Here is an 18,739-nt window from a genome sequence, read left to right on the forward strand (position 1 = left end):
TTTTTTTTTTTTTTTTTTTTGTACTGGGGATTGACCCCAGGCACTTTTCCACTGAGCTATATCCCCAGGCTTTTTTATTTTTTGTTAAATTTGAAGGCAGCTGGGGCTGGGATTATGGCTCAGCGGTAGAGCACTCACCTAGCGCGGGTGGGACCCGGGTTTGATCCTCAGCACCACTTAAAAATAAAGGCATTGTGTTGTGTCCATCTACACCTAAAAATAAATATTTAAAAAAAAATTTGAAGGCAGGGTCTCACTAAGTTGCTATGGGCCTCACCAAGTTGCAGAGACTGATCTTGAATCACCATATTGTTTCCATAGCAGTGGCACCATTTTATATTCCCACCAAGAGCGCCCAAGGTCTTCAGTTATTCCACTTCTTACCAATGCTTTGTTATTTTCTATTTTGAAGTATTTTTCCTTTCTTTTCTTTTTTCTTTTAATAATAGTCATCTTAATGATGATATGGGTGATATGTCATTGTGGTTATTATTTGTATTTCTCTGAATAGTGATATTTAACATCTTTCCATTCAATTTTGAGCAATTGAATTCATCTCTGGAGATATGTAATGCAAATCCTTTTCTTATTTTATAATCCTTTGATATATTGTTATTGAGTTATAGAAGTTATTTATACATTCTGAATATTAACCCCTTCCTCAGATATATAATTTGTAAATATTTCCTGCTAATCCATAGGTTGCCTTTTGCATCTGTTGATTATATTTTTTGACACACAAAAGTTTCTAAGTTTGATGCAATCTATCTGATTTTGGGGGGGGAGGGTTGCTATTGTCTTCTTTTGGGTTTATGTTCAAGAAAATATTGTAAAATCCAATGTTGTAAAGCTTTTTTCCTGTTTTCTTTTTATAAATTTTATACTTTTGTGTCTTACATTGAGTCTTTAATCTATTTGGAGTTAATTTTTAAGTGTGTTGTAAGAGTCTAACTTCATTGTATTGCATGTGTATATCCAATTTTCCTAGCATCATTTCTTGAAGAAACTCTTCTTTTCCTTTTGAATTCTCTTGATGCCCTTTTTGAAAATCATTTGATCATATATATGAAGTTTCATTTCTGTGTTCTCTAGTCTGTTCTATTTTTTAATTTTTTTTTTTTTCAGTTGTTGATGGACACAATACCTTTACTTATTTATTTATTTTATGGTGCTGAGGATTGAACCCAGTGCCTCATATGTGCTAGACAAGCACTCTACCACTGAGGTACAACTTCAGCCACCTATTCTGTTCTGTTGATCTGTATGTTTGTCTTTGTGCCAGTACCATAGGGCATTGGTTATTGTAGATTTATAATAAATTTTTAATCAAGAAGTATAAATCCTCTAGCTCTGTTCTTTTTAAAAAATATTTTGGATATTCAGTTCCCTTTAGATTCCTTATGAATTTTAGGATATAGCTTTGTTTTTTAATATCTGAAAAATATGCTAATTAGGGTTTGATGGGAATTGCATTGAATCTATAGGTTACTTGGATAATGCTGACATAGTAACAATATTAAATCTTCTAATCCATGAACATGGTGTCTTTCCTTTTATTTGTGTCTTCCTTAAATTCTTTTTAAGCAATGTTTTATATTTTCAGAGTATAAGCCTTTCAACAACTTGGTTAGATTTATTTCTAAGCATTTTATTCTTTTTTGGCATAATTGTAAATGGATTTGTTTTCAAAATTTCCTTTTCGGATTTTTCACTGTTTCTGTATACATACTCAACTGATTTTTATGCATTGATTTTGTATCCTGTGACTTTGCTTCACTTATTAGTTCTAACAGTTTTTTCTTTTTATTTTGGTGTGATAGAATCTTTAGGATTTTCAATATATTAGATGCTATCATTTGTGAACAGAGATAATTTTACTTCTTCCTTTGTAATATGGATGCATATAATTTTCTTTTTCTTACCTAATTGCTTTGGCTAGAATGTTCAATGCTCTGTTGAATAGAAGTAGTGACAGCAGTCATCTTTGCCTTGTTGCTAATCTTAGAGGACTATTGAGTATTGAGTATAATTTTGACTGAGGACCTTTTTTTTTTTTTTTTCCTGTACTGGTGAGGTCTTGAACCCAGAGGTGCTTAACCACTGAGCCACATCCCCAGCCTTTTTTTTATATTTTATTTAGAGACATGGTCTAACTGAGTTGCTTAGGTCCTTGCTAAGTAGCTGAGGACTATCTTTGAACTCAAGATCTTCCTGCCTCAGCTTCCTGAGTCTTTGGGTTTACAGGTGTTTGCCTGTAAATAAAGTTGTAATAAAGCTGTGGACTTTATTATGAAGCAAGTAGATTTCTTCTAGTCCTAGTTTTTGAGTGATTTTATTGACACTTTTTTAAAAGGTGAAAAATTGCAAAACAGTATAGTATGATCACCTTCTGATAAAATAAAATAAAATAAAAGATATGCACATTTCTACATACAGGGAAAACTGAATGAAAAAAACAATAACCTGGTAATATTGGTGTCCCCTTTCTTTATCTCAGTGGGGAGGAAGAGATAGGAAAGTCAAGTGAGGACAGGTATATTTAGAAGGTTCTCTCCATATTTCTACATTTGAATATCTTAAAGGCATAGTTTTATAATAAAAAGATGATTCCTTAATTTAAAAATTCTAGGTTGTTATGTCTTTTAATGCAGTCTTTCTCAAAAATTGTTTTAGGTTCTACCGAGTGCAAAATGACGAAGTCTAGTCCTTTGAAAATAACATTGTTTTTAGAAGAGGAAAAGTCCTTAAAAGTAACAACATCAAACCCAAAGGTTGAACAGAAGACTGGTTGGTTTTTATTCTTCATTTTTTTTTTAATTTTAATTTTTTATTTGTTCTTTTTAGTTACACAGGACAGTAGAGTGTATTTTGACATATCATACATGCATGGAGTATAACTTCCCTTTCTTGTGGTTGTACATGTTGTAGAGTTACACTGGTTGTGTATTCATATATGAATGTAGGAAAATTATGTCTGATTCATTCTATTGTCTTTGCCATTCCCATCTCCCTCCCTTTACTCTATTCCTCCCTGTCCAATCTGGTGAACCTCTACCTCCCACCCCCTAGCCTATTGTGAGTCAGCATCTGCATGTCAGAGGGAACATTCGACCTTTGCCATAATTTCATTCTTATTTATAGCTGAATAATATTCCACTGTGTATATGTACCACTATTCTTTATTTCTTATAACTTTGGCCACATTATAAAAATTAATATATTAGAATTACATATTCAAATATACAGTGTCCTGTATTTTAAAAATGTGATTTTATAATATTCTTTTTTTTTTTTTTAAACTAGGATATATCTAGCTTCCACAAAAATCTCTGTGGTATTATTAGCAGTAATTGTTAGGTAATTGTTTCACCCCTGTGAAAATCTGTTTAGGACTGCCATTCACTTTCATAGGGAATGGGACTGCCATATTCTGCAGGTGCTATTAGGGAGTTTAGTGGCCCCGAAGGCTTATTTTAGAACTGCCCTATGTGACATTAGTGTTTGCCTATTTTTGTCACCCAGGTGAAAAAGCAACCCGCACCAATATGAAAAAAGTCATTTGAAAGAACATGTTTTGAAAGTCTGAATCTTTTGTATATTATCCTATAATTTGAGTTCTTAAATTTAATATTCTCTACTAAATCCAAGACATTGAATCAGCTTTTGATGGACTCAACCTTCATTTCTTAGAAAATGTTATTTGAACTTAGAAAAATTTCTTTGTTTCATTTGTTAGTAGAATTTTGTTGAAATGAGAAGTGCTTTTCCTCAGCATTTTTTTGTCGTGTTTATTTAGTAAGCACATGAATGTTAGATCTCCTTTGCTTTCTCTTCTTAAAGCCTTAAATGGAATCCACTCATATTTTTCAGAAGTGGTACGTGAAATTGAGTTGAGTGTGGATGATGAGGATGATATCAACAGTTCAAAAGTAATTAATGATATCTTCAGTGATGTCCTTGAAGAAGGTGAGCTAGATATGGAAAAGAGTCAAGAGGAGATGGATCAAGCAGAAGCAGAAAGCAATGAAGAGCAGGAAGATGCATTGAATATCTCCTCAATGTCTTTACTTGCTCCGTTAGCACAGACAGTTGGTGTGGTAAGTCCAGAGGTAAGAAAAGACTAAATGTAAACAGGCCCATGACAAAAATAAATGAGTTAATATTAGATCCTCCCATCCTGCTTCATTGGGGATTTGGCACTTTGTAGTTAAGGAGATTTTGTAAAACTAATGAACATTCTCTGAAGAGATTAAAACTCTTCAGTATTTTGCTGTTTTTCTTAATCTCCAAATAGTAATATGGCTTACAAGGGCAGACATTGGTTATAAATCTTGGCTCTGACATTTATTGTTATTTAACCTCTCTTCAAATAGTTCCCTCATTCATTAAATGAGGTTTACAATAGTACTTATATCAGAGGGTTGATGTGAATATTAAATTATGTTAATATATTAGTGTTTAGCACCAGACATAACTAACATTCATTGAGAGCTAATTACTATCATTAGCTGTCACCCTAAATTGGATAACTGCAGCTCTGGACATTGATTGACATATTTTTTTAAAAAGTTACCAATGTAGGTTTCACTTATCTTTGAACCATTATTCATTTTCTTTTTAGGAATTTATTTTCAAAGTCCTTTGGTTTTACAGTGAGTCAGTTGACTTGTTGAATATTTATTTCCTAATAATGAAGAATTCATTCTTTTTAGAATTAAATGAATTATCATTTAGAATCAATGTTAATCATCCATAAAATCTACCCATATCTGATGTGCTCCTGCAGAATTTAGTTTCCTCACCTAAATTGGAATTGAGAGATACTCATACAAGCGATGAGAGTCCAAAACCAGGAAAGTTCCAGAGAACCCGTGTTCCTCGAGCTGAATCTGGTGATAGCATTGGTTCTGAAGATCGTGATCTTCTTTATAGGTAAGGTGATTTGGGGAAGGTATTGGTTCACTCAAGTTCACGGTTTAGATACAATACATAAGTTGTATTACCATTTATATTTATAATGTTATTAATAACTTACCTGTATAAAAATTTGGAATAACTTTTCAGTCTCATTCACCAAATGGCATTTCCATGGTGGTGAAATGTTCTGCTGATATGTTTAATTTTATCAAATTCTGTTGACATGTTCAATAATGGATAAAGCTCAGTGTGTTGCTGGATTTCTAACAGAGTCTAACTTTTCCTGAAGCATTGATGCATATAGGTCTCAAAGATTCAAAGAAACAGACCGTCCTTCCATAAAGCAAGTGATTGTTCGGAAAGAAGATGTTACTTCAAAATTAGATGAAAAAAAGAATGCCTTTTCAGGTCAAGTTAATATCAAACAGAAAATGCAGGTATGCACTTCCAGAGAAAGGGGATTTAGGATGTTTCTTGCACTAGATTGTGAATTCTTTGAGGTCAATGGCCCAGTTTTCTTCCTTTCTATACCTTAAATGAATAGAAGAGTATCTGACACAGGAGCTAAGTAAATCTCTCTTGAATTTGGTTTAATTTCCCAAAGATACTCTTTTTGGAAAAGTCAGAAGCTTGTTTCATATTGCTGAAATATTTATTAATTTTTATTTTTTGCAGTGCTAGGGATTAAACCCAAGGCTTCATGAATAGAGGAAGTATTCTCCCACTGTGCTACATTCCAACTCTGAAATTTTCTTTTAAAACATGTTGGTTACAAATATCTTTAAATTATAGCTATTAATTGGATGATGGTAAAGTTTGAAATTTATTTGGTGCCTCAAGTATTCTTTTTATGTTAAGAAAATATTTTCTTCATTTCTACCTTGTTGGATAGAGTCTTTTACTGGAAAAAGTGTTTATAGTTTAATTTATTTATTAAATGGTTTTGGTACATAGTCTAGAAACCTGAGCAGTGAAACTAACCTTTTGATTTTACTCTTTGAAAAATTTGGAAACTACCCAATTACATTAGTTAGAATTCAAGCTTAAATAAACTGAAAATGATGATTAAAATGTGTACTTTTCCCTCCTCTCATTTATGTGTCTCTAGGAACTCAATAATGAAATAAATTTGCAGCAGACAGTGATCTATCAAGCTAGCCAGGCTCTTAACTGTTGTGTTGATGAAGAGCATGGGAAAGGGTCCCTAGAAGAAGCTGAAGCAGAAAGACTTCTTTTAATTGCAAGTATGTGTGATATACCTGAAAAATTAAAAAAATGTCACTAATCAGGGAAAACTTATTTCCTCTGGTATATTCAGAAATCTCTAATTTTTTCCCCATTTTTTAAATTGGTACATTATAGTTGTACATATTGATGGAATTTGTTTTTACATATTCATACAATATACAATTTAACAATATAATTTGGCTACTATCACTTCACAGTACTTAGCCCCTTTGTCTCCCCTCCTTCTACCCCTTGGTCCCTTTTCTCTACTATGCTCCCTTTCATTTTCATGGGGTCTTCCCCATCTTCATTTCCTTTTTTCCTTATAGGCTTCTTCGTATGAGAGAAAACACAGTACCCTTAACTTTCTGAGTTTGACTTAAGAAATCTCTAATTTTAAAGAAAAGACTTTCTTTTCTCTTTTTTATTGGTATTGGGGATTGAACCCAGAGGCACTTTGTCACTGAGCTATATCCCCAGCCTTTTATATTTTTATTTTGAGACAGACTCTCACTAAGTTGCTTATTAGGGTCTTGCTAAATTGCTGAGGCTGGCCTCAAATTTGTGATCCTCCTGCCTTAGCCTCTCAAGTTGTTGGAATTATAGTCATATACCACTACACCCAGCTGTTTCATTTGATCTGTTATTTGTTTCTTATAAAGTTTTATTTTCCATATAAAATAAAATGAAATTTGCATGAAAGATAAAGGTAACTGGAATTAGAATATCCTAAATGTGTGTGTGTATGTGTGTGTGTGTGTGTGTGTGTGTGTGGTATATATGCACATATTATATGTCCATCTCTCTCTGTGTATGTTTGTGATAATGACAAAGTGTGTTCAATTGGAAAGATGATACCACACCAGAAAGATGGTCAAAAGTTGAAGAATTAAATTAAGACTTGGTAAAATAGATGAACAATTGAGATTTTACCAAACATTTATCACAAAAGAGTTACTGATTTTATTGCTGGTCTTATGTACAATTGCCACATCAGTGTGTTTTCTTGAATTGGGATATTCACTCGCTATTTTTACTTAGCTGAGAAGAGAACGCTTTTGATTGATCAGCTGAATAAACTGAAGAATGAAGGGCCTCAGAGGAAGAATAAGGCTGATTCCATATTCCAGAGTGAATTTGTCCCATCCAAAGGATCAGTTACTTTGTCAGAGATCCGCTTGCCTCTAAAAGCAGATTTTGTGTGCAGTACAGCTCAGAAGCCAGGTATTGTGATTTTTTTTTTCCCATTAACAACAGCATGTTAAATTATGAACTTCACTTAGATTGAATTTGTATAAGGTACAAGTAGCACATGTATAAAGAAGCAAAGCTTGTTTTTTGAACCTCAAAGATTCTTTTATCAACATGTATGTATAAGAATGAATTGAACATAACTTTCCTATGTTCATGTATGAATATACAACCAGTGAAACTCCACATATGTTCAACCACAAGAATGGATCCTAATTAGAATGTCAAAATACACTCTACTGTTTTGTGTATCTAACAAGAGCAAAGAGATTAAATGATTATCATATGCCTTCAAAATTTATTTTTAGAAAATTATGTGTTGTGATTTAAACACTAAAATTGATTCTGGAAAGTTTTTTTTTAAAAGGTAATGTGTATAAAAAAATAAGGGAATATTTGATAACTGAGGTTGCCAGTCTGTACAATAATGGATATAGACCTATTTATAAGTAAGGCTAAATGTAAATTTAGACGTAAAATATTTTCTGAAGATGACAGAGCAGACCATTTGACTTTTATTAATTAATTTTATTGTAGAAATGTACTGGAACATTTCAAAGAACTTATTTTGCTTACCGTATTCTATTTTAAATTCACTTCATTGTTTTATAAATTCTGAATTACTATTGTGTGGGTCAGGAGTGCCTCAGTGGAGATTCTTCTATTGAAATATTTCCTTTGCCCTCTGGATTGAATAATCACTATAAACTTTAAAAAATATGTATTCTAGTAAAATTTTTTTCTGAGCCAAGTGGATACCAGGGCAATATGACAGTAGAATCTGAAAAGAGAGATGTATAAGTATAGTAAGCTTAAAATTTTATTAAATGTTGGATAAACATCATTTTTAAGGTTCTTTTAAATTTTAATGTGTGTAGAACTTTTCTTTTTGAGGAAACAGAAGACTAGCCATAGGTGAGAAGTGAATTTGAGGTATTTGGAGAGTAAAATAAAAGTGTGAGTGTTATTGTAGGAATGAGCTAATTTCAGTTCTAATTGTTGTAGTTTTCTGATTTTGATATATTGTGGACAAAAAACAACTGATAATTTAGTATGGATCTTGACATATGTGATTATTTAATGATAAATAGTGAAATAATAGTTCAGGTTTTTATTAGAATTTGTCACAGTGTAACTTTCATATTATTTTAATTCCAGTTTTGAAATAATAAACCATAATTTATCCTTTGGAGGTATATAGTATTAGCAAAAGAATTAGGGGTCATTAAGTAAAATTCAGAGTAAGCAAAAATTGAGTAATGTGGAGTAAAGTTATTTCAACTTACATAATTGGAAGAGACCTTGATGATATTTATTCCAAGGTTATAGCTGTCAGATTATATCTTACTTTTTGTTTCTGAAAATTAATTTTTATTGATTTTAAATGCAAACTTTATGTAAGTCAGTTGCCATATGACTTTATTACTTTGGTCTTCCAGAATGCCAGTTAACTAAATCTGATATTACTTGTGCTAATTATGTAATGTGTTATTTCTTACAGATGCAGCAAATTACTATTACTTAATTATGCTAAAAGCAGGAGCTGAAAATATGGTAGCCACACCATTAGCAAGTACTTCAAACTCTCTTAATGGCGATGCTCTGACATTCACTACTACATTTACTTTGTAAGTAAATTAGTCTTTTTGTGGTTCAGACATATTTTCTTTTAATTAAATTAATGTAGACTAAGCATGCAGGTGACATTTATAGTACCCTCCTCCCCACCCATGGCCTGTGCATGCATTCTACCACTGAGTTACTCACCAGCCCTTAATAATCTTTAAAATGTGGACAAATAACTCAGTTTTCCTTTTTTTTTTTTTTTTTGGTGGTATTGGGGATTGAGCCAGGACCTTATACATTCTAGGCAAATGCACTACTACTGAACTGTATATCCTGCCTCTTTTTGGTTTTACTTTTTTACATGTTTCTCATGTTTCTAGTGAGTAGCACATTTTTTCCATGTGACTATAAATATTTTATATTTTGAAGTGTTATACACATTAAATCTGGACCACAATTTTTTATGTATGCTTTAAATCTAATAATGTACTTAATATTCAGTCTCAATTGAAAGATTTTAGATTTATTTTGAAAAGTACAGAGTCAAAATTTAATTTGAAAACAAATTTTGCTTTTATAATGTAAGATCTGGAGTTATAAAGTTCTGACTTGTATTAATGGAAAAAAAAACACCCAGATTATTCTTGTCCATTTTTATTGTCTCTAGTTAAAAAACACAATGGATTCCTTTACTTTCAGAGTCTTGTAACAACAGTATTTGTGACATTTGCAAAGGTACAATTTAGGTTTTTTTTTTTAAAAAACAAAAAACAAAAAACGTTTTATTTAATTATTTTTCAGGCAAGATGTGTCCAATGACTTTCAAATAAATATTGAAGTTTATAGCTTGGTAAGCCATTAAAACTTTCTAAACTAACCAATAGTATATTTTTCTTAATGACAGAAGATCAAGCTAATTGTATTTTGGGTTTGTGTATAGGTACAGAAGAAAGATTCCTCAGGTGCTGATAAGAAGAAAAAAACATCTAAGTCCAAGGTGAGAATTATAGATACCTAGTAAAAATATTTTAAGCAGGAATAATTATTAATTTTAATTGATTTATAATTTTTAGTAAACTGAAAGTAAATTTATAGTGAGTAATCATGATTTTAAGTGTAAGCTCCTGATATACTCAGTCTAGATAAGTCTCTTTTGTCTGTGTGTACCTGATAGCTGACTTTTAAAACTACCTAGAACTTTTCCCCAGTGCTTTCTTCTGTATTCTTATCTCACTCATTACTCTAAACCAGTACTTAATGAATGATGTGGTTACTTGTGCAGAATAATAAGAAACAGAACCTCCAGCTTGGTTTCTAACTTTCCAAGTCTATATTCTTGTTCTTTGCCTAAGTCATAATTTCTTAAAAATTTGTTTCTTCTGACTTTCAGTTGTAAAAATAAAATGAAGAAAAATGAAAATTATAGGCTTTGTTGTTTGTTTTTTTAGCACTAATAAGAAAGGAATAGCAATAGGGAACAATCTATAAAGGATGATATATTCATATTAAAGAATTAAAGTTACTTTTCTGTGGAAACATCTCAAAGTTAGTTTTTATGTTTTTTGCGTATTTGAGGAAAAGTTTATTCTGGGCTCATGGTTTCAGAGACTTAGTTTGTGATTTCTAACTCCATTGCTCTTACTCTGAGGTGAGCAAGACATCATGTTGGAAGGGGAAGAAACCTGATCATCACATGGAAGCCAGAAAGGAGAGAGACAGGGGCGGAGAGAATGTATACAACATTAAGTTAGTTTTAAACTCTGAATCACAAAATTGGAAATAAATGAATATATTTTTTCTTCTAGGCTATTACTCCAAAAAGACTCCTCACCTCCATAACCACAGTAAGTAAAATTTTAAGAAATTGGGATTTCTTGAAGAATTTCATCTTACACTTATGATTATAAATTGGTTAGCTAATTATAAAGCCCTTAGTACTGTGAAAATATTTAAAATATATTAATGGGGGGAAAGCTCTCAATATTTATATAGGAAAAAATGTTTTTGGAAATGTAGTTTTTGTAGTGTTAAGGTTTTATACTTAATACTTAAATCTTCATATCAAATAAAGGAAATAACTTATGTTTCTTCTTTATATATGTTTATTTATTTATTTTAGAAGAGCAACCTTCAATCTTCTGGTGAGTGGATCCTGGACTATTTGAAACTTTAGAAATGAGCATTTTTCTACATATATAAATATATCCATTTATGGATGGGCTATCTTGACTTATAAGAGTTTATGTTGGTCTTGTTTGGGATAATGTTTTTGTGTATTTTTTAAAAGTAACATTTAAGGTTATTGGCTGGAATAACAGATAGTCTGGTTGTACATTTCTTAGTTACCAACATAGGCTACCAATCTTTACATTATTTATGCTATGGTATCAGTACACATGTGATAGTCACCTGGCAATTCCAGCAGGTAGCATTACTCTTCACTCCTAATTCTCTTGTTGGTTAAAATTTGTTGGGTGCTAGCCATGTAGTGGAGTTTACTTTTTTAAACTTTACTGATCATGACTGGTATTATGTCAGAAAAGCTTCATTCTAGTTTACTGGAAACTGGGGCACCAATAAGCCAGGAGAGGCTTTATCTAGAATGGCTTTATATCTAAATTTTCCATAGGGGTTTAGAATGAAGTTGTTTTACTCACCTACTTTGGGTTATTAGTGTCTTCTTTATGGCATGGGAGTTACTAAGAAGTCCTATGCAGAGATAGCCTCTGCTTTTAATTATGTCACCCTGGATGATTAATAGCAATTGAAGTCTCTTCAATATTTCTTATGGGAAAATTGCTTTGTATGTATTCATTTTTAGGTCTGTGTCTTTAAAAAATAACCATTCAAAATGTAGGTATGTCTGTACCTCAAATTAAAAAGATAAAATTCTGAATAGTTTTCCTTCTTTATGTGTTGATATTTTATGTGTTGATATTTTATTCCCCCCCATATTTAAAAATGGAGGAAAATGAGGCAGTTTTCTCTGTGGCAATCTAATTTTATTCTGTTAGGATGGGGTGAGGAATTCTTCTTTATATTTACAAAAGTCACTTTGGATTGTACTGTATTTCTTCTTTCTTTACAGTTATGGCCAGTCCAGGAGGTCTCAATGCTGTGCGTACCAGCAACTTTGCTCTTGTTGGATCTTACACACTGTCATTATCCTCAGTAGGAAACACTAAGTTTGCTTTGGAAAAGGTAATCCTAAGAAACTTCTTTCCTGTACTTCCCAAATTAAAAGCTTCAAAGTTCAGATCTGCATTACATCACTATTGAGAATTTTTTTCACCATAATGTGATATGACTAAACTTTTGAATAGCTAATAAGACCATTTTAAGGAGTGAACAAACTAGAGGCACTTGGTTTGACTCCTGCTATGTAATATAGTATTTTTTACAAATATGTATTTTTAATTTTAATTCCTTAAATTTTTGATTAGCATGTAATAATTATACATATTTATGGTTATAGTATGCTTATTTTAATAGATATGTACAGTATATACTGATCAATTCAGGGTAATTAGCATTTCTGTTTTCTTATTTCTTTATGTTTGGAGCTTTCAAACTCTTGTCTTATAGTTCTTCATAAAATATAGGTTATTATGAACTATGGTCACTCCACTGTGCTGTGGAGCACTAGAACATCTTCCTTCTAATTGTGCTTGAGTATGCTCTACCCTCCCTACCCTCCCTCCCATTCTCAACTCTCACTGTTCTACATTCAGATTGACTTTTAAAAACTTACATATATGAGAATGTACATGCAATATTTGTCTTTGATATTTATATTACCATAAGAGATATCTGAAGTCATAATATAGAGGTGAAGAAGTAACGAAAAGTTAGAAGGCCTGATTTCTAGTATTTGCTCTGCTAGTAATTCACTCTTTAACATTAAACAAGAGCTGGACACGGGGATCCTTGCCTAAAGTCCCAATGACTTGGGAGGCAGGAGGATTGCAGGTTCCAGGCCAGCTTTAGAATCTTTTTTGTTGTTATTGTTTTTGGTCCTGGGTATCTAACCTAGGAGCACTTAACTACAGGGCCACATCCCCAAAACTTTTTATATTTTATTTAAAGACAGGGTCTCACTAAGTTGCTTTAGAGCCTCTCTTAAGTTGCTGAGGCTGTCTTTGAACTTGCATCCTTCACAGCTGCTAGAATTACAGATGTACTAAGCACCCCCAGAATCTTAATGAGGCCCCAAGCAACTCAAAGAGATACTGTCTCAAAATAAAAAATAAAAAGGGCTGGGAATGTAGCTCAGTGTAAAGTGCCCTGAGTTCAATCTTTAATCTCCATGATCAAGAAAAGAAGAAAACATTATGCAAAGTTACTTTATTTCTCAGAGGTCTTGGTATCCTAGTAGAATATTATGTTTGCAAAAAGAAGCTCAACTTTAAAATTCTATGAAAAAAATTTCTTTTAGTTGGTGGACAAAAAGCAGACTATATTTGAAATTTTAACTACTGTTAATGAATAAATGTATTTTAACATGCTAATTTCTAAAAATTTATGTAACTTTTTATATAGTATTTCAGGTAGTTTAACAAATTGAGTGATCCTGGGTCTTTTTTTTTCTTTGTCTTTTTGTTGTTTGTTTTAGATAAATTATGATGTAAAAGAGCGAGAGCTACTGGGCTATTTGTTCCAGGAAAAGGTTGCCATGTTTTCTTTGCTTAAAACTAATGTGCTTAAAAAAATCAGTTCTTCATTTTTGGTTCTTGCATATTTGTTTTACTAACTATTCTGATATCTTTTTGGTTATTTTGAATAACTAAGGACATTAAGTACATAATACCTTCTTTGGACTCTTACAAATGGGCATCTTTTTCTCCATTCTCATAATTCTTTAAATTTTTCTTTGAAAGTTCTCTCTTTTATAAATGCATGTTTGGTATTTGGGTTTTTTTTCTGCCTATATGCTTTCATCTAGTTATGAATTCTTTAAAATTCTGTGGTCCCTTTGTTTTTTTTTTCCAAGTACCAATTAGACTACCAAATTAGTAACTATGTTTAAAACTAAAATTATTCAATATTTTTGATTTTTCGTGTACTGAAAAAGCTATTGTTGATATTTTTAAATAAAAGTAGAAAACTTTCATGTTCTTGGTTGGCTAATTGGTATATTGTTATAGATGATACTTTGCATATTAATTTTGAAATTAAAATGTACTTAACACTAAAATTATATTGAATATGAGCATTTATTTAGAAGACTTTAAAAAGATTTGCTATTCTTGTAAAAGATCAGTGCAAACATTTTGTGGGAATATAGAAATGCTAATTGACAAAATGCTGGATAGTATTTTTTTAAATTTTAAATTCTTTTTAAAATTATTTTTATTTGTTCTACTTAGTTCTTATTTTAAATTCTTAAAATAAAATTTGCAAATCAGATAAGCATAAGAATTGGGTTCTATGAACTGTATTCCTTGTTTGGTATAGTCACATAGCCAATTTTCACATATGTAGGCGATTTCATTAATCTCTAAAATGAGACTTCATTGACATCTTAAGTATAGACTGTTCTTTAGAAAAATTTTTGGCTGCCATTTTAATTCAAAATGTTACACTTAAAAATTAATATTATATTTCCATTCTCTTAATAACTTCTTTGTAATTATAACTTAAATTACCAACCATATGGTTGAGTGCAAAATCAAATAACTGAATTTAATTGGTTGTCTTTTACTCTTAAGTCTCTGAATTAAAAACCATTTCAATGTAAAATTTGTCCTAAATGTGCTTTTGTGAGTGATGGGGAAAAGCAAATATTTATTCCAATAGCTTTTGGTTGATATAGAAGAATATTTCAATAGATAGTAAAGTTTATATGCTTAGTAAGTTGATGGGGAAAATGTAAGACCTTTTCTGCTCATATAAATATTCTGATTTAATTGACTTTGGGAGAGTAGACAGGTCTCTCATGTCCTACTTTTAGTATAAGACAGTATCTGTCTATTTTATTGGTGCCTTGACCAACGGCATAAAGGTTATCTCTGATATACCCTTCAGAAAGGAATGTCTTTTGAGGTTAACCTAGGTTGTTTGCTTCACAGATTTAAGATATCACTAATAGTGGATTGCCATCTGATTTGAGGTTATAGATATCTGCTTTAAAGCCTGACATCCTGGAGTCACAAAATCTTTCTCTAGGGAATCCAGAACACTCATAGTTTTATTATACTTTTTATGGATAAAGGGAAAATGACATCTCAAAGCTCATCCCTCTTCTTCTTTTTTTTTTTAATCTAAAAAAAGATTTGCAAGACCTTTATTCATGAAACTTAAGCTTTGCCAAATGACTTTCAAGAAGAGCTAGATTGCTTGTCCAGCATGTGTGAGGCCCTGGGTTTGGTCTCTGATATCACAAAAGAGCTAAATAATTGAGGCAGCCTTCTATCTTAACAAATCCAGAGCTTATCATCTGACCTAAATGAACTTCTTAGGCATTAAGACTTTTAGGAAATAGAGATGTTAATTTAAACATTATTTGAGCAAACATTTATGAAGTAAAACAACCAATTGGAATTATAGAATTTTGGGATTGGAGGTAGAGTGATTAGGCATTCTAAAGCTGTTAAGTTTCTATCTGTTGGCCTCTGTGATTAAAATAGTACATATACCGTGTATAATTAATGACAACATTCAACCTAGTCATAAGTTATGTTTTATAACACAGTTGAAGTGTGGACTCCTTAAACAGATTAGAATTATAATCTTTTCATGCAATTCTCCACACTTGACAGGGGACAGTAAGCTTGACGGTTTTGTGAATATTTTCAATTCTCTTCTTTATCAGGACAAGCTTCTAATCAAGAATATTGTCTACTTTTCCAAATCTCTAAAGCAGTAAGGTACATTTTCCCCTCATCTTTCTGAGATTTTTTATCTCCAGCATTCTCTGGGCTAAAAAATGAAATTTTATTAATTAGCATTGAGAGGAAAGAATCTAAGAACTTAAAATTGACAATATGGAAAAGAAAGAAGTTTTAAGAAATGGGTATACTGAAAATACGATGTTTTGATTCTACATATGGTTGTCTAAAGTTAGAGGTTTATTTCATGGAATTAGTCGATTGGAATCTATATATGTGTATATATAATATATAAATTGTAATTTTTAAAATATTTATATATATATGTACACACACATATTTGGGGAGGGGTCTTAGAATTTCCCTTTAAGTTACCTATTTTGGGTTGGAGGATCAAATTGTAATGAACTAACACTATGGTGAGAACTTTTAAATTTAGACTGAATTAAGATTATTCCACTCAAAATGTTATTGTTTTTCACAGGGCAGACGAAATGATGGATAATAAATAGCATCTTTCTTCCTTTTTGACCTAGAAGCGAATATCACTTTAGATATACATGTTACCATTTTATACTAGTGATGAAATCTATACAGTTGAATTTTTTCTTATATTTGTAGTCCCTAATTCAAATTTGAAATCATTTCAAATTGTCACATATGTTTAAACATCTTTTATAATTTAAAAAGTGCTTTTACATGAGGTGTCTATTAATCTATTGATAAGAAAGATTTATTTAAAACTATTTCTTATGAGAATTTTCATGCTGGAAGAAAATATCAGTTCCCAAACTTTTAACTAGTAAGAGCAGCATAGTCAGTATTTAGACATTTAATTTTAATTTTGTCAATTTTGGGTGGTAGGGGGTTATGCTGGGGATCAAACTCATGGCCTCAAGCATGCTGGGTACACCCCCAGCCCTCTTTGGTAAGTTTTTGCTTCATGTATTTTAGAGCTACCTGCATAAATGTTTTGGATTATTGTATCATACTGATGAATTATTCACGCCATCTCCGATGACCTTTATTTTAAAGTCTACATTGTTGATATTAATAATGTAGTCAAAATAGCTTTTTATCATTGGTGTATATTATTATTTTTTCATCCTTGAGTCTCTTTGTGTCTATATTTCAGATTTATGTTTTTTAAATATCTTTTATGGTCATGTGTTGTTTAGTCTGACAATATTTTGTCCTTTCACTGGAGTGTTTAGTCCATTTACATTTAATGTCATACTAGTGTGTTTGGGTTTAGACTACCATAGGGTTGGGCAAATTACAACCCACAGACTAAATCTAGCTTGTGGCCTACTTTCTTTTGTTAAAAAAAATAACATTACATTTGTCACAATAAATGGACCAATACTAATAAATTATTATTATTATTAGCAAAGTTCAACAGTCTATTTTTGTGATTACACTATTTGAGACACTGCTATGCCATTTGTTTTTATGTTGTCTATGGCTGCCTTCATGCTCTAATGGTAGAGTTGAATGGAAGTGACAGACCATATGGTCTACAAAGCCTAAAATGATAATTGGTTCTTTACAGAAAAAGTTTGTTGACAATTTTCTTGTTTTTTTTCCCTCTATTTGTTTCATCTGTTTTTGCTTCTTTGTTTTTTCTTTCTTGCCTTCTTCAAGATAATATTTAATATTTGAATATTTTCGTGATCCTTTTCATCTCCTCTGTTGAATTTTAGGTATACTTCCTTCTATTTATTTTTTTTAGTAGTTGCTAAAAATTACAGTATGCATCCTAAACCTATTGAAATCTGCCTTGAAATATTATTACACCACATCATGGGTCGTATAACAGAATCCCACAACAGTATAATCCCATAATCCCATTTGTCCATCCCATTATATTTTACTTCTTTATTATAATTCCCATCAAGCACTGTCATCATTTTTTCTTTAATTAATTTTTAAATGACATTTTAAAATTATGTTTTAAAATGTTGCCCTTTTGTATTTACCATTTATGGTGTTCTTTATTCCTTTGCAAATCCAGGTTTCCATCTGGGAACCTTGCACTCTCAGGAGGAACTTTTTAAAAATTTCTTGTAGTATAGATTTACTGGAAATAAATTCTCTAGTTTTTGTTCATTCAAAAATGTTTTTATAATTTCTTAATATCTGAAGGAAATTCTCACTGGCTCTAGACTTCAGGGTTTATGGATCTGTAGTTGTGTATTTTGTAAGTTTTGGCAGATTCTAACTCATTAATATTTCCTCTGCACAGTTCTACCTTCTTACTGGAGCTCCTGAGAAATCTATTAGACTGTTGACTACTTTCCTATAAGTTATGGCATGTTCTTATTTTCATTTAATTCTTTATTCCTTTGTACTTCATTTTAGATCATTTCTAATAAGCTGTTTTCTAGTCCATCTAAATTTTTTCCTGAGGTACCCCAGTCTCCTATTAAGCCTACCTAGTAATTACTAAGTAATTGAAACTCTTTTTTCTTTAGTTTTGAAATTTCAGAATTTGGACCTGTTTTACAGCTTTTAATTCTCTGCAGATATTCTGTATCCTTTTAACCCATTTTTGCCCATCTTTTGCTCTAAATTCTTATTCTGATTCAACATTTAGATTATCTGTGGATCTGGATTTGCTATTGATGTTTTTTTTTTTTTCTCTTGATAAGGGCCATATTTTCATGCTTTTTCATGTCTTGAGTATTTTTCTTTTTTTTAAATTTAATTTTTTAATTTGTTCTAACTAGTTGTACATGACAGTAGAATGTATTTTGATATACTGTACACAAATGGAACATAGCTTCTCTTTCCTCTGGCTGAACATGGTGCAGAGTCACACTGGTAGTGTGTATAGGGTAATAATGTCTGTCTCATTCCTCTGTCCTTTCCATCCCCACACCTTCTCCCCTTCCCTCACTCCTTCTGCACAAAGTTCCTTCATTCTTTCCTTATCCGCCCCCCAATCCCCC

General features: G+C 31.4%; 1 protein-coding gene across 4 annotated transcripts in view; it reads left to right on the forward strand.

The window, feature by feature from the left end:
• The window catches only part of Anln (anillin, actin binding protein), a 64,824-nt gene that overhangs the window by 24,502 nt on the left and 21,583 nt on the right, over positions 1-18,739 (forward strand). For 2 of the 4 annotated variants that reach the window (XM_048786457.1, XM_048786456.1), the window contains 13 exons: positions 2,674-2,787; positions 3,871-4,109; positions 4,787-4,932; positions 5,207-5,354; positions 6,026-6,161; positions 7,186-7,368; positions 8,897-9,023; positions 9,763-9,811; positions 9,902-9,958; positions 10,767-10,805; positions 11,081-11,102; positions 12,050-12,162; positions 13,574-13,627. In XM_048786457.1, the coding sequence (XP_048642414.1) occupies positions 2,674-2,787; positions 3,871-4,109; positions 4,787-4,932; positions 5,207-5,354; positions 6,026-6,161; positions 7,186-7,368; positions 8,897-9,023; positions 9,763-9,811; positions 9,902-9,958; positions 10,767-10,805; positions 11,081-11,102; positions 12,050-12,162; positions 13,574-13,627 (1,427 nt within the window). The remainder of the gene's footprint in view (positions 1-2,673; positions 2,788-3,870; positions 4,110-4,786; positions 4,933-5,206; positions 5,355-6,025; positions 6,162-7,185; positions 7,369-8,896; positions 9,024-9,762; positions 9,812-9,901; positions 9,959-10,766; positions 10,806-11,080; positions 11,103-12,049; positions 12,163-13,573; positions 13,628-18,739) is intronic. The other 2 variants (XM_048786458.1, XM_015490227.2) reach the window with 2 other exon arrangements.

The sequence above is a fragment of the Marmota marmota genome, unplaced genomic scaffold (genome assembly GCF_001458135.2).
Source record: "Marmota marmota marmota unplaced genomic scaffold, marMar, whole genome shotgun sequence".
Taxonomy (NCBI): Eukaryota; Metazoa; Chordata; class Mammalia; order Rodentia; family Sciuridae; genus Marmota; species Marmota marmota.